Source organism: Thalassophryne amazonica, chromosome 10 (genome assembly GCF_902500255.1).
Source record: "Thalassophryne amazonica chromosome 10, fThaAma1.1, whole genome shotgun sequence".
NCBI lineage: Eukaryota > Metazoa > Chordata > Actinopteri > Batrachoidiformes > Batrachoididae > Thalassophryne > Thalassophryne amazonica.
In genome coordinates this window covers 94,740,954-94,756,159 of record NC_047112.1, presented here as the reverse complement: position 1 = coordinate 94,756,159, position 15,206 = coordinate 94,740,954, and the positions used below count along the sequence as shown (strand labels likewise).

The 15,206-nt window shown below is 40.4% G+C and overlaps 1 protein-coding gene across 1 annotated transcript in view; it reads right to left on the bottom strand.

The window, feature by feature from the left end:
* Positions 1-13,713, bottom strand: part of fbxl5 (F-box and leucine-rich repeat protein 5) — a 101,384-nt gene extending 87,671 nt beyond the window's left edge. Inside the window, exon 1 of the mRNA XM_034180549.1 lies at positions 13,580-13,713. Within this exon, the coding sequence (XP_034036440.1) occupies positions 13,580-13,663 (84 nt within the window). The 5' untranslated portion in view covers positions 13,664-13,713. The remainder of the gene's footprint in view (positions 1-13,579) is intronic.
* Positions 13,714-15,206: the final 1,493 nt, after the last annotated feature.

The window sequence follows — 15,206 nt, the reverse complement described above, 5'->3', positions numbered from 1 at the left end:
GAGTTTTATTGTGATCTTTACTCATCTAAACATGTTTCGCAATCCAATCTTGATTTCTTTAACCCCCTTTTGTTGCCCAAGTTGAGTGAGACTGCCAAGAAATACCTTGATTCTGACTTTACTCTGCAAGAGGTCATCACTGCTATAAAATCATTTTTGTCAGGCAAAGCAGCTGGGCCTGATGGCTTCGGTTCAAAATTTTATGAGAGATTTTGTGATATCCTTGCATCACTTTTACTCAGGATGATATGCAATTCTAAACATAAGGAAGAATTACCAAAAACTCTGTATGAAGCCAACATATCTCTTATTTTAAAAGAGGGCAGATGAAACTGATCCTGCAAGCTTCAGGCCAATTGCATTACAAAATTATGATCGCAAGATAAGCAAAATTCTGGCAATCGGACTGAATAAACATTTGACTTCAATCATACATCCTGATCAGACGGGATTCATTCCAGGCAGATTCTCTTTTTCCAGTGTCTGACGATTACTCAACACTATTTATTCTGATTATAGTAACATTCTAGGAGTTTCTATTCTATCCCTGGATGCACATAAAGCTTTCGACCAGGTCGAATGGCCCTACATGTTTGAGTCATTGCACAGGTTTGGGTTTGGTCAAACCTTTTGTATCTTGGGTGAAGCTGATCTATGCAAAGACGCTGTGTTCTGTTCTGACAAATGGTGATCGGTCAGCCTTGTTTCTCTTGCAGCGCTCAGTACAGCAGGGCTGTCTATTATCGCCAGCGCTCTTTGCAATTGCATTGGAGCCTCATGCAGAAACAATAAGAACACACCCACTTGTAAAGGGGCTTCAGGTTGGAGATGCAGAAACGTGTATTAGTTTATATGCTGATGATGTAATATTGTATTTGCATAATTCTAAATAATCTGTTCTGATTCTACTCAACTTAATTACATCCTTTGGTAAAATATCAGGATACACAATTAACTGGTCCAAAAGTGAGTTTATGCCTCTCTCCAGTGTCTAGTCACCAGGCTTTCTGCAAGGTGTTCCTTTCAAAATAATTGATAACCATTTTACTTACCTGGGTTTGTCTATACCTAAAAATCCAAAGTTGACATCCAAATTGAATTTTACAGAATTTATATCAGGATTAAAACAGAATATTGAATGTTGGAAAATTTTACCTCTATCAATAATCGGACGCATAAACTCAAATTTTTTCTCTTCTCAGTTTTTATACCATGTCAAAATCTTCCAATTTATCTAACTGCTGCCTTTTTTTAAAGATTTGGACTCAATTATTTTAGCTTACATTTGGAATAATAAGAATGCAAGAATCTCAAAAATACACTTACAGAAGTCTAAGGCAGAGGGAGGGCTGGGCCTCCCGGTAATTAAACATTATTACTGGGCTGCCAATGTTAGGGGCAGCAGGGCTTACAGGACACTCAGACTCCTACAACACCACTGTGGGTCAAAATAGAGGCCAACTGTGTGAACAATTCCTCTCTGCCAGTTATGCTATTTTCCAAGTTTGAAAACTCTGAGTCTCATAAGAATTTATGTTTTCTTTTAAGGTAGTCTGTAAGAATTTTAAACCAGATTAGGAGCTTTCTGGCATTATCAAATACATCATTACAAGTGCCTATATGTTTAATCATTGTTTTATGCCTCCTTGGCATGACAAAACTTTTCATGACAGGAGAGAGAAGGGCTTGATCTCAGTTAAAGACCTATATCTTGATAGTAAATCTGCATCATTAAGCCAATTGAAAGAAAAGTATATCCTACCTAACTCACACTTATTCCGGTATTTGCAGGTCAGGCACTACATCCAAACAAAAACAGCAAATTTTAAAAATCTTCAGATGGAGAATAATGTTTGACATTTTTAATAGCCCTTCTGACTCCAAACACCTAATTACAAAAATTGTACACCTGTTTGATGACTGTATTGTTGCACACACTGCAAAAACTAGGGATACTTGGAGAGATGAACTGGGTACAGAACTGTTCGAGTCCACATGGAGTGCGTGTCTGTCTAACATTGTAGACAAAATTGTTCATCGCTTACACTATTCAAAAGTCAGATTGCACAGAATCTATCCCAGTGTGTGACAGATGTAAGGTGTCAGAGAGTACACTGTCACATGCGTTCTGGTCCTGCTCTTCACGCTAAGATTTTAGGTCAAAAATACTTGATTGGTTCTCCAAAGCATACAAAAAAAAAACCCTTCAACCTGAACCTGGACTGGTCATCTTTGGCTACACACAGACTCTGAGACCTCTACCTGCTATTATGTGGCAACCATTGGAACTTGGATTGACTGTTGCCAAAAGACTGATATTGAAGGAATGGAAGTCCCCTACTCCTCCTCCATTTCAGTTATGGGTCACTAAAATGATGTCCATAATACAAAAGGAAAAACTCTGTACCTGGTCAACGGATATGTTTTTCAGAACCTGGAGTCCATTGCTAACTCATTTTGAGGGCGTAAAATCCTGTTGTTAAGCTCTGATGTAACACATCACGTGATAAATCTGTTTCTGGGTCCAAAGACATGAAAGCTTACAATTAAGGTTACATCTGTATGATCCTTTTAAGGATCTACAGTTTAAGTTTGTGTTTACAGTGTGCACAAACCTCCACCCCCCCCCACCCCCCCCCACCCCTCCGCCACCACCTCCTTTAACTGCATTCATCTGTTTCTAAGGTAAGAACACTTAAAACAGGTAAAATATACATACGATACGATACACTTTATTGCCCCTTCCGGGAAATTTGTCTTAGACTCCAAGAGCTGCACAAGTAAAAAGTAAAACTGCCATGACATAATTACATAACTCATACAAATTACATAACTTAATACACACATCAATCATACATATTGCACATCCCTAGTACACATATCCAAATTACACATGCCCGTATTACACAGCGATCTCCCATAATAATTCATGCATATTGCACATATCCCTAAAAACACATACCCCTATTGCACAGCCATCTCCCACATATGGTTAAGGAAAATACTAACAGTGAATAAATAACACTAAAATAACAATGCCACCATATCATTAACACACAATCCTACTACCTATCCCAGGAACCATATTTAAGACTCTAATTGATGTGGGCACAAATGAATTTTTAAAGCAATTCAATTTGCACTGAGGGACTCTGTATCGCCTACCAGACGGTAGGAGTTCATACTCAGGGTAGAGGATGTGGGAAGGATCTGACAAAGCTCGCTGCGCTTCTTTGAGAACAGACTGTTCATACATGGACTGCAGGGAAGAGTTTCCCGTCCTCCCTACCACTTTCATAGCAGTCTTCACCAGACAAGCAAGCCTAGATTTTAACTGGACAGAGAGATTACCGTACCAAGATGACATCCCATACCGGATAATGCTTTCCAAAACAGCCTGATAAAACAAAAACAAGATTTTCTGCTCAACCCCAAACACCCTAAGTCTGCGCAGAAAATATAACCTCTGCTGTAAACGAGAGCATAAGTTATTGACATGCGTTTCCCAGCTGAACTGGTTATCTAAGTAAATGCCTAGATACCTGTAAAAGCTGACCTGATTGACTTCTTAATCATGGATTACCAGAGGGGTATGATCACCAATAGAACGAGGGTCAATTATCATCTCCTTAGTTTTCTTTACATTTATTGTAAGAAAGTTAGCATCACACCAGTGGACAAAAGACTGCACCTCCTCAAAGTACAGTGATGGATCTGAGTCTTTATGAAGCAGACTGAGGACGGCAGTATCATCAGAAAACTTAAAAACATGATTTCCATGAAAGTGGCTAATGCAATCATTAGTATAGAGAGTAAAAAGGACAGGCGAACTGACACAACCCTGAGGTACGCCAGTACTGATGTTTTTAGAATCAGAGATAGTGTTATTAACTCTGACATTTTGAATTCTATCTATTAAAAAAAAGAATAAAACCATTTTATAATTACAGGGTTTACTGACAGGTGAATTAATTTTTGAATCAGTAAATGAGGCTGTAACGTGTTAAAAGCTGAACTAAAATCAATAAATAAAAGACGTGCGTAAGCCTTTGGGTCTTCGAGGTGTTTAGTGACAGGTGGGTGATGCCATTAATGGCATCATCTGTACCCCGCCCTCTCCTATACGCAAACTGCAAGGGATCTAGATCTGAATTTATCTCTGACTTTAAAATAGACACCATATATTTTTCCAAACATTTCATAACAGAAGTTACAGCTACCGGTCTAAAATCATTGTTAGTCGTTGGGCAGGGTTTTTTGGGTACTGGAACAATAATTGACTTTTTCCAGAGTAAAGGAACTGTGTGCTGATCCACAGACTGCTGGAAAACTGGGCACCAGGCTGGTGTGAGCTCCTCTGCAAAAGTCTTTAAAAGAAAAGCTGAGATGCCATCTGGGCCAGCAGACTTATTTTTCTGAACCCTACTAAAAAGTAACTTAATTTTGCCTGGATCAACTACTAACCTGGGGCGCAAATCAATAGATGAAATGGAATTTAAAATGTTAACACGATACAAAGAAAAATCCTGAGTCTCAAATCTCAAATAAAAGTCATTGAGCTCATTTGCTTTTTCCTGATCATCATCTGTTACAAAACTTTTCCTTTTTGTTACCATATTAGCTGCCACTTTCATTGAATCCCAAAGTTTTTTAGAGTCCATTGAGGCAAAATTCTGCTCAATATTGTCCTTGTGCCTCTTCCTTGCATGCCTTAGCACCTGGTTCAGTTCTTTTTGCACAGTTTTAACCCCATCCGGTCTTGATTCTTAAAAGCCATTTTTTTACGGTTAATACAGTCTTTAACTTCCTTGGTTATGTAAGGCTTGTTGTTTGGATACATAATAATATCGTTTCTGGTAACCACACAATCAGTACAAAACTGTATGTAGTCTGTTATAGTATCCGTGGCCTCATCAATGTCCAGAGTATGAAATATGTCCCAATCTGTGCAGAGGAAAGATCCCTTTAAAGCCTCTATGTTATCACTTGACCAAACAGGCACTGTCCTGATCTGTGGCTTGCTGCTCTTCAACACAGTCTAATAAGTTGGGATCAGATGTATTATGTTATGATCTGAATTAGACAAAGGAGGCTTTGCTCTGGCCCTGTAGGCATTCTTAATATTGCCATCTTGCTTGCCTCTACTGGTGGTTGGCTCTCACTGCGGTATTGTATCACTTCCTGTTCCGGAACACAGCGGTGTTTTGCTGTATCTGTTAGCTGTTTAATCTGTGCAGTTAGATTGATCTAGTTATCTAGATAACGATTTGTTTCCCAGTGTAATCTTCATGTGCCTTAACTAAAGCACTCCCTCTGCTGAATCACCTCTAAATTATTTACACATTATTCACTTTGCGTGTTTTTAGGAATCCGCTAGCTTAGCGCAGCTACTAGCTCTTAGCCGATTTAGCATGGCAGCTTCTCCTGTCTCTCCCGCACTTTTCTGCTCTGGGTGTGAAATGTTTAGTTATTCCTATGCCTCCTTTAGCAGTAATGGTACTTGTAATAAGTGTAGCTTATTCGTAGCTTTGGAGGCCAGGCTGGGCGAATTGGAGACTCTGCTCCGCACCGTGGAAAATTCTACAGCTAGCCAGGCCCCTGTAGTCGGTGCGGACCAAGGTAGCTTAGCCGCCGTTAGTTCCCCTCTGGCAGATCCCGAGCAGCCGGGAAAGCAGGCCGACTGGGTGACTGTGAGGAGGAAGCGTAGTTCTAAACAGAAGCCCCATGTACACCGCCAACCCGTTCACATTTCTAACCGTTTTTCCCCACTCGGCGACACACCCGCTGAGGATCAAACTCTGGTTATTGGCGACTCTGTTTTGACAAATGTGAAGTTAGCGACACCAGCAACCATAGTCAATTGTCTTCCGGGGGCCAGAGCAGGCGACATTGAAGGAAATTTGAAACTGCTGGCTAAGGCTAAGCGTAAATTTGGTAAGATTGTAATTCACGTCGGCAGTAATGACACCCGGTTACGCCAATCGGAGGTCACTAAAATTAACATTGAATCGGTGTGTAACTTTGCAAAAACAATGTCGGACGCTGTAGTTTTCTCTGGGCCCCTCCCCAATCGGACCAGGAGTGGCATGTTTAGCCGCATGTTCTCCTTGAATTGCTGGCTGTCTGAGTGGTGTCCAAAAAAATGAGGTGGACTTCATAGATAATTGGCAAAGCTTCTGGGGAAAACCTGGTCTTGTTAGGAGAGACGGCATCCATCCCACTTTGGATGGAGCAGCTCTCATTTCTAGAACTCTGGCCAATTTTCTTAAATCCTCCAAACCGTGACTATCCAGGGTTGGGACCAGGAAGCAGAGTTGTAGTCTTACACACCTCTCTGCAGCTTCTCTCCCCCTGCCATCCCCTCATTACCCCATTCCCGTAGAGACGGTGCCTGCTCCCAGACCACCAATAACCAGTAAAAATCTATTTAAGCATAAAAATTCAAAAAGAAAAAATAATATAGCACTTTCAACTGCACCACAGACTAAAACAGTTAAATGTGGTCTATTAAACATTAGGTCTCTCTCTTCTAAGTCCCTGTTGGTAAATTATATAATAATTGATCAACATATTGATTTATTCTGCCTTACAGAAACCTGGTTACAGCAGGATGAATACGTTAGTTTAAATGAGTCAACACCCCGGAGTCACACTAACTGCCAGAATGCTCGTAGCACGGGCTGAAGCGGAGGATTAGCAGCAATCTTCCATTCCAGCTTATTAATTAATCAAAAACCCAGACAGAGCTTTAATTCATTTGAAAGCTTGACTTAGTCTTGTCCATCCAAATTGGAAGTCCCAAAAACCAGTTTTATTTGTTATTATCTATCATCCACCTGGTCGTTACTGTGAGTTTCTCTGTGAATTTTCAGACCTTTTGTCTGACTTAGTGCTTAGCTCAGATAAGATAATTATAGTGGGCGATTTTAACATCCACACAGATGCTGAGAATGACAGCCTCAACACTGCATTTAATCTATTATTAGACTCTATTGGCTTTGCTCAAAATGTAAATGAGTCCACCCACCACTTTAATCATATCTTAGATCTTGTTCTGACTTATGGTATGGAAATAGAAGACTTAACAGTATTCCCTGAAAACTCCCTTCTGTCTGATCATTTCGTAATAACATTTACATTTACTCTGATGGACTACCCAGCAGTGGGGAATAAGTTTCATTACACTAGAAGTCTTTCAGAAAGCGCTGTAACTAGGTTTAAGGATATGATTCCTTCTTTATGTTCTCTAATGCCATATACCAACACAGTGCAGAGTAGCTACCTAAACTCTGTAAGTGAGATAGAGTATCTCGTCAATAGTTTTACATCCTCATTGAAGACAACTTTGGATGCTGTAGCTCCTGTGAAAGAGAGAGCTTTAAATCAGAAGTGTCTGACTCCGTGGTATAACTCACAAACTCGTAGCTTAAAGCAGATAACCCGTAAGTTGGAGAGGAAATGGCGTCTCACTAATTTAGAAGATCTTCATTTAGCCTGGAAAAAGAGTCTGTTGCTCTATAAAAAAGCCCTCCGTAAAGCTAGGACATCTTTCTACTCATCACTAATTGAAGAAAATAAGAACAACCCCAGGTTTCTTTTCAGCACTGTAGCCAGGCTGAGAAAGAGTCAGAGCTCTATTGAGCTGAGTATTCCATTAACTTTAACTAGTAATGACTTCATGACTTTCTTTGCTAACAAAATTTTAACTATTAGAGAAAAAATTACTCATAACCATCCCAAAGACGTATCGTTATCTTTGGCTGCTTTCAGTGATGCCGGTATTTGGTTAGACTCTCTCTCTCCGATTGTTCTGTCTGAGTTATTTTCATTAGTTACTTCATCCAAACCATCAACATGTCTATTAGACCCCATTCCTACCAGGCTGCTCAAGGAAGCCCTACCATTATTTAATGCTTCGATCTTAAATATGATCAATCTATCTTTGTTAGTTGGCTATGTACCACAGGCTTTTAAGGTGGCAGTAACTAAACCATTACTTAAAAGCCATCACTTGACCCAGCTATCTTAGCTAATTATAGGCCAATCTCCAACCTTCCTTTTCTCTCAAAAATTCTTGAAAGGGTAGTTGTAAAACAGCTAACTGATCATCTGCAGAGGAATGGTCTATTTGAAGAGTTTCAGTCAGGTTTTAGAATTCATCATAGTACAGAAACAGCATTAGTGAAAGTTACAAATGATCTTCTTATGGCCTCAGACAGTGGACTCATCTCTGTGCTTGTTCTGTTAGACCTCAGTGCTGCTTTTGATACTGTTGACCATAAATTTTATTACAGAGATTAGAGCATGCCATAGGTATTAAAGGCACTGCGCTGCGGTGGTTTGAATCATATTTGTCTAATAGATTACAATTTGTTAATGTAAATGGGGAATCTTCTTCACAGACTAAGGTTAATTATGGAGTTCCACAAGGTTCTGTGCTAGGACCAATTTTATTCACTTTATACATGCTTCCCTTAGGCAGTATTATTAGACGGTATTGCTTAAATTTTCATTGTTACGCAGATGATACCCAGCTTTATCTATCCATGAAGCCAGAGGACACACACCAATTAGCTAAACTGCAGGATTGTCTTACAGACATAAAGACATGGATGACCTCTAATTTCCTGCTTTTAAACTCAGATAAAACTGAAGTTACTGTACTTGGCCCCACAAATCTTAGAAACATGGTGTCTAACCAGATCCTTACTCTGGATGGCATTACCCTGACCTCTAGTAATACTGTGAGAAATCTTGGAGTCATTTTTGATCAGGATATGTCATTCAAAGCGCATATTAAACAAATATGTAGGACTGCTTTTTTGCATTACGCAATATCTCTAAAATCAGAAAGGTCTTGTCTCAGAGTGATGCTGAAAAACTAATTCATGCATTTATTTCCTCTAGGCTGGACTATTGTAATTCATTATTATCAGGTTGTCCTAAAAGTTCCCTGAAAAGCCTTCAGTTAATTCAAAATGCTGCAGCTAGAGTACTAATGGGGACTAGAAGGAGAGCATATCTCACCCATATTGGCCTCTCTTCATTGGCTTCCTGTTAATTCTAGAATAGAATTTAAAATTCTTCTTCTTACTTATAAGGTTTTGAATAATCAGGTCCCATCTTATCTTAGGGACCTCGTAGTACCATATCACCCCAATAGAGCGCTTCGCTCTCAGACTGCAGGCTTACTTGTAGTTCCTAGGGTTTGTAAGAGTAGAATGGGAGGCAGAGCCTTCAGCTTTCAGGCTCCTCTCCTGTGGAACCAGCTCCCAATTCGGATCAGGGAGACAGACACCCTCTCTACTTTTAAGATTAGGCTTAAAACTTTCCTTTTGCTAAAGCTTATAGTTAGGGCTGGATCGGGTGACCCTGAACCATCCCTTAGTTATGCTGCTATAGACGTAGACTGCTGAGGGGTTCCCATGATGCACTGTTTCTTTCTCTTTTTGCTCTGTATGTACCACTCTGCATTTAATCATTAGTAATCGATCTCTGCTCCCCTCCACAGCATGTCTTTTTCCTGGTTCTCTCCCTCAGCCCCAACCAGTCCCAGCAGAAGACTGCCCCTCCCTGAGCCTGGTTCTGCTGGAGGTTTCTTCCTGTTAAAAGGGAGTTTTTCCTTCCCACTGTAGCCAAGTGCTTGCTCACAGGGGGTCTTTTTGACCGTTGGGGTTTTACGTAATTATTGTATAGCCTTGCCTTACAATATAAAGCGCCTTGGGGCAACTGTTTGTTGTGATTTGGCGCTATATAAAAAATTGATTGATTGATTGATAACATTTATCTAAAATCTTGTCATCCCGAGTGGCACAATCAACATATTGCTCAAATCCAGGGAGGGACAGTTCTAATTTACAACAATTAAAATCACCAAGTATAAAAACAGGAGCACCAGGCGTACGTTGCAACTGAAGGTGATCAAAGTCTGCAATTTGAGCTGCAGCTCGGGCTGCGTTTCCACTTGGGGGAACATAAACAGCAAAATTAAAATATTACCAAACTCCCTCGGAAGATAAAAGGGTCTCACGGAAAGGCACAGAAGTTCCACATCTTTGTTACACACCATCTCCTGACGGTGTAATTCCTGCACCAGCCTTCATTGACAAACACACAGATGCCTCCTCCACAGCTCTTACCTGAGGATGCACTCCGGTCCGCTCAAATGACAGAAAAACCCTCCACATCAATAAGGGAGCTTGGAATATCCGCATGTAACCATGTCTCTGTGATCACACGCAGGCCTGACTCCCGGTACTCAAAGCCTACTCTGGCGTTGGTACGAAACTCCTCCATCTTATTTCTCAGAGACCGCGCATTGCACAGGATCATACCCGGCAGCGGCGGTCTGTTGCCTCTTCGGCGAAAACGCTGGCGTATTCCTCCTCGTCTGCCTCTTTTCCGATGACGTGCTCTGCGGGCCTGTTGTATCCTCAGCGTCTCCGGCAGATCAGCCGGAGATATGATTCCCGCAGATCGCAGGGAAAGAAGAGCGTCTCTGGTGTAGGTGAGTGATCGCTCACCTGCTTCCGCGTTCGGAAAAGTTTGGCAGATCCTCAGCAATTCCCAAAAAATCAGAATTATAAAAATTTGGTGCATAAATAACGCCATGGTGCTTTCCCCACACACACTAACAAATAACAATCCAAACAATTAAAATGTTTAAAAGTTTAAAAACACAGCAGTTAAAACACAGCAGCCGCAACAGGAGTCCGGGTCGCCACAGGGCAGCGCCACCAGTAACTTAGTGGTTAACTAAGTTAACCACTAAGTTTTAATTAACAAACATGTTTGTTTAATTAAAAAAAAATGTATTTATTACAATAAACAGGACGTTAAAGTGCAAAATTCCCTTCCCCGCGAACAACATCAACAGGAAGCGATCGCAGCTCACAGCAACTTCCACTGAAAATAACGGAGAAACGACCTGAGCTTCTGGCATTTTACATAAAACAAACGCAATAACAATGTCTAAAAACCCAGTTAATATATTCAAGAGTTTTAAGCACAATATACAGAGTTTTACATTGCGATGTTAATGCTGTTGTCCGTGTGCAACGGTTTAAGTGCAGCCTGATCAGAGCATCTCAGTGCAGTTCTCAATCAATCAATCAATCAACTTTTTTCTTGTATAGCGCCAAATCACAACAAACAGTTGCCCCAAGGCGCTCCACATTGCAAGGCAAGGCCATACAATAATTATGAAACACAGTCTACGTCTAAAGCAACATAACCAAGGGATGGTCCAGGGTCACCCGATCCAGCCCTAACTATAAGCCTTAGCGAAAAGGAAAGTTTTAAGCCTAATCTTAAAAGTAGAGAGGGTATCTGTCTCCCTGATCTGAATTGGGAGCTGGTTCCACAGGAGAGGAGCCTGAAAGCTGAAGGCTCTGCCTCCCATTCTACTCTTACAAACCCTAGGAACTACAAGTAAGCCTGCAGTCTGAGAGCGAAGCGCTCTAATGGGGTAATATGGTACTACGAGGTCCCTAAGATAAGATGGGACCTGATTATTCCAAAACCTTATAAGTAAGAAGAAGAATTTTAAATTCTATTCTAGCATTAACAGGAAGCCAACGAAGGGAGGCCAACACGGGTGAGATATGCTCTCTCCTGCTAGTCCCCGTCAGTACTCTAGCTGCAGCATTCTGAACCAACTGAAGGCTTTTTAGGGAACTTTTAGGACAACCTGATAATAATGAATTACAATAGTCCAGCCTAGAGGAAATAAATGCATGAATTAGTTTTTTCAGCATCACTCTGAGACAAGACCTTTCTGATTTTAGAGATATTGCGTAAATGCAAAAAGGCAGTCCTACATATTTGTTTAATATGCGCTTTGAATGACATATCCTGATCAAAAATAACTCCAAGATTTCTCACAGTATTACTAGAGATCAGGGAAATGCCATCCAGAGTAACGATCTGGTTAGACACCATGCTTCTAAGATTTGTGGGGCCAAGTACAATAACTTCAGTTTTATCTGAGTTTAAAAACAGGAAATTAGAGGTCATCCATGTCTTTATGTCTGTAAGACAATCCTGCAGTTTAGCTAATTGGTGCGTATCCTCTGGCTTCATGGATAGATAAAGCTGGGTATCATCTGCGTAACAATGAAAATTTAAGCAATACCGTCTAATAATACTGCCTAAGGGAAGCATGTATAAAGTGAATAAAATTGGTCCTAGCACAGAACCTTGTGGAACTCCATAATTAACTTTAGTCTGTGAAGAAGATTCCCCATTTACATGAACAAACTGTAATCTATTAGACAAATATGATTCAAACCACCGCAGCGCAATGCCTTTAATACCTATGACATGCTCTAATCTCTGTAATAAAATTTTATGGTCAACAGTATCAAAAGCAGCACTGAGGTCCAACAGAACAAGCACAGAGATAAGTCCACTGTCCGAAGCCATAAGAAGATCATTTGTAACCTTCACTAATGCTGTTTCTGTACTATGATGAATTCTAAAACCTGACTGAAACTCTTCAAATAGACCATTCCTCTGCAGGTCAATGTCAATGACAGTGCTCCTTTTTTTGTTTGGATGTGGAAGCTGAAAAATCACGATGCGTTACGTCACAATTAACAACCGGATTGGACTGCTGCTCTTGTGCACTGTTTTATTTGGTAAAAACCTGGTAATTTATGCATCTGAGCCTTGTTTGTTGGTGTTGTTTAAAATTTGAAAATACTAAAATGAAATATTGAGAGAGAGACAGAAAAAAAAGCTTTTCAACCTACCAGGCCTGGTTCTCAAGACCAGGCACCGAAGTGGCTCTACCCTTTTTTTTTTAGATATACCTTAGTGTACAGTAGTATGGTTCTACCTTAGATTTTGAATGTATAATAGAAGATATACCTCACGGAATTTTCATGACTTAACTAAACCAACTGAACTACAAAAACAATAATACTAACACTGTTAAGCCAACATCAACCAAAATAACATTTAAAACCCCAAAACCTCAAACTCAAATGGTGCACTGCAACACGGCGGCCATTGTTCACTGTTGCACCTATTATCACCAATTTCTCCAAAAAATTAGTCCTACCAACTTTCCGTTTTCGCAGCATTCATCTGTGACCCAAAATAAATAAACATACCAAACGGAAAATGTCAGCACTCACCAGTTTCTATGATCGAAGCCATACACACACGCATGCACACAGATGAATAAGCACTTTTACTTGAGGCTCACTTAACAAATAAGATTTACATGACCTGCAGCGCCTATCACATACTAGTTCAAGTATTAATAACAATATAAAAAAAAACATGATTTCTTGATAGACAGAAACTGCGTCTTTTTATATTACGTTGGAAGTACTTTAAATAAATGTGACATGACCAGTTAGAACGACTGTATTCGCTGAAGAAATGGTTTGTGTGTGTGTGTGTGTGATGCTAAGCACGTATCTACACGTCGCTTAGAGACAAACAGCTGACACGTTATCTGCTCCAACAGCTAGTTAGCGCCCACTCGTTCTGCAGGGCTCGTCGTAACAAAAAATTAAAACTAAACCTATACCAAAGTCCAAAATTACGACCTCTATTTAATTACACAAACCTTTTCGCAGTATAAGCCCACCAACTGTTTCATTCGCCAATGTGGGCCAGTAAACACATCCACTTCGTCCGGAAAAGGAGCCATCTTCACATACTGAGGCCCTTCAGTGCGTCGCTGTGGAGCAACATACCTACCAACCAACCAAGAGGCACGTCCAAGAATCACGTGATACGGAGTTATAAATATGACCCAATCAGGTGAGTTAAATAAGTCTAAGCACCGATCTGGAATCAGCGATTAACGAAAACGTTATATAATCTCAGAACTGAAACAAGCATTGAGTTAATGTTTGATATAAAAAAAAAAATCAACTAACTCATTTATATTAATTTCAGTCCTACTCCAAAGTTCATGTCGCGGACATGAACGAGCGAAGCTCTTCAGCGTTTCATCATGTCATTTCCGGTTTGCGGCTTCGTCCACCATCGGTTGGTGACTTTTTACGACAATGTTGTCCGGTTTGTGGCTTTTTCCCACTAATGTCTACTTTGTACCCATGGAAATATTTCCATGTTTGTACCCACTGGGCAGATTTTTTTTGTGGCATTTACGGTTTGTGGCTTCCTCTACCATTAGAGTGAGCTTCGCTCGTATTAAAATCCTCTCTGGAAATCTAACATATAAATCACACCGTCAGGTACAGAAAGGTACACACACATCCAGAAAGTATCCAGAGAGCATTTCATGTTTTCCACATTTTTAAGGTTACTGCCTTTTTCCAAAATTTATTAAATTAATTTGTCCTCAACATTCTACACATAATACTACATAATGACAACATGAAAAAGTATTTTTTATTTTAAAAAAGCAACTAAGAAATCACATGCACATAAGTATTCACAGCATTTGTCATGAAGCTCAAAACTGAGCTCAGGTGCAACCAGTTTCCACTGATCATCCTTGAGATGTTTCCACAGCTTAATTGGAGTACACCTGGAGGAGGAGGAGAAGAAGAAGAAATAATTGTCTGTAGACCTCACAGGATTGTCTCGAGGCACAAATCTGGGGAAGGGTACAGAAACATATCTGCTGCTTTGAAGGCCCCAGTGAGCACAGTGACTTCCATCATCCGTAAATGAAAGAAGTTCAGATCCACCAGGATTCTTCCTAGAGCTGACCGCCCATGTAAACTGAGCAATCAGGAGAGAAGAGCCTTAGTCTGGGAGGTGACCAAGAACTTAAAGGTCACTCTGTCAGAGCTCCAGCATTCCTGTGTGCAGAGAAGAGAACCTTCCACAAGGACAACCTTCTCTGCAGCAATCCACCAATCAGGCATGTATGGTAGAGTGGCCAGATGGAAGAAATCACAGGTGGCCTGTTCTTGCCAACCCGGTGTTGCTTAGTTTTTCTGATAATTCTTCAACATTAAGGTACCCGGATAAAACCAACTTTAATCTGATGAAATAAACAGAAGCTACATTGTAGTATCATTCTTTTTAAAATTCTTTCATTCTGGATGACTTATGTGGCATATTACACCCATGAATTTTGTTTCATTTTTTTGATGGATATGAGAATGATCTCTCCATCAAGGAGGCCACCCATCAAAGAACAGCCAGAGGTGCTGTGGGAGTTAGGCTACAGTATCACTGACACTGCAGATGGCTGTAAAAGTCAAGAAGAAGTA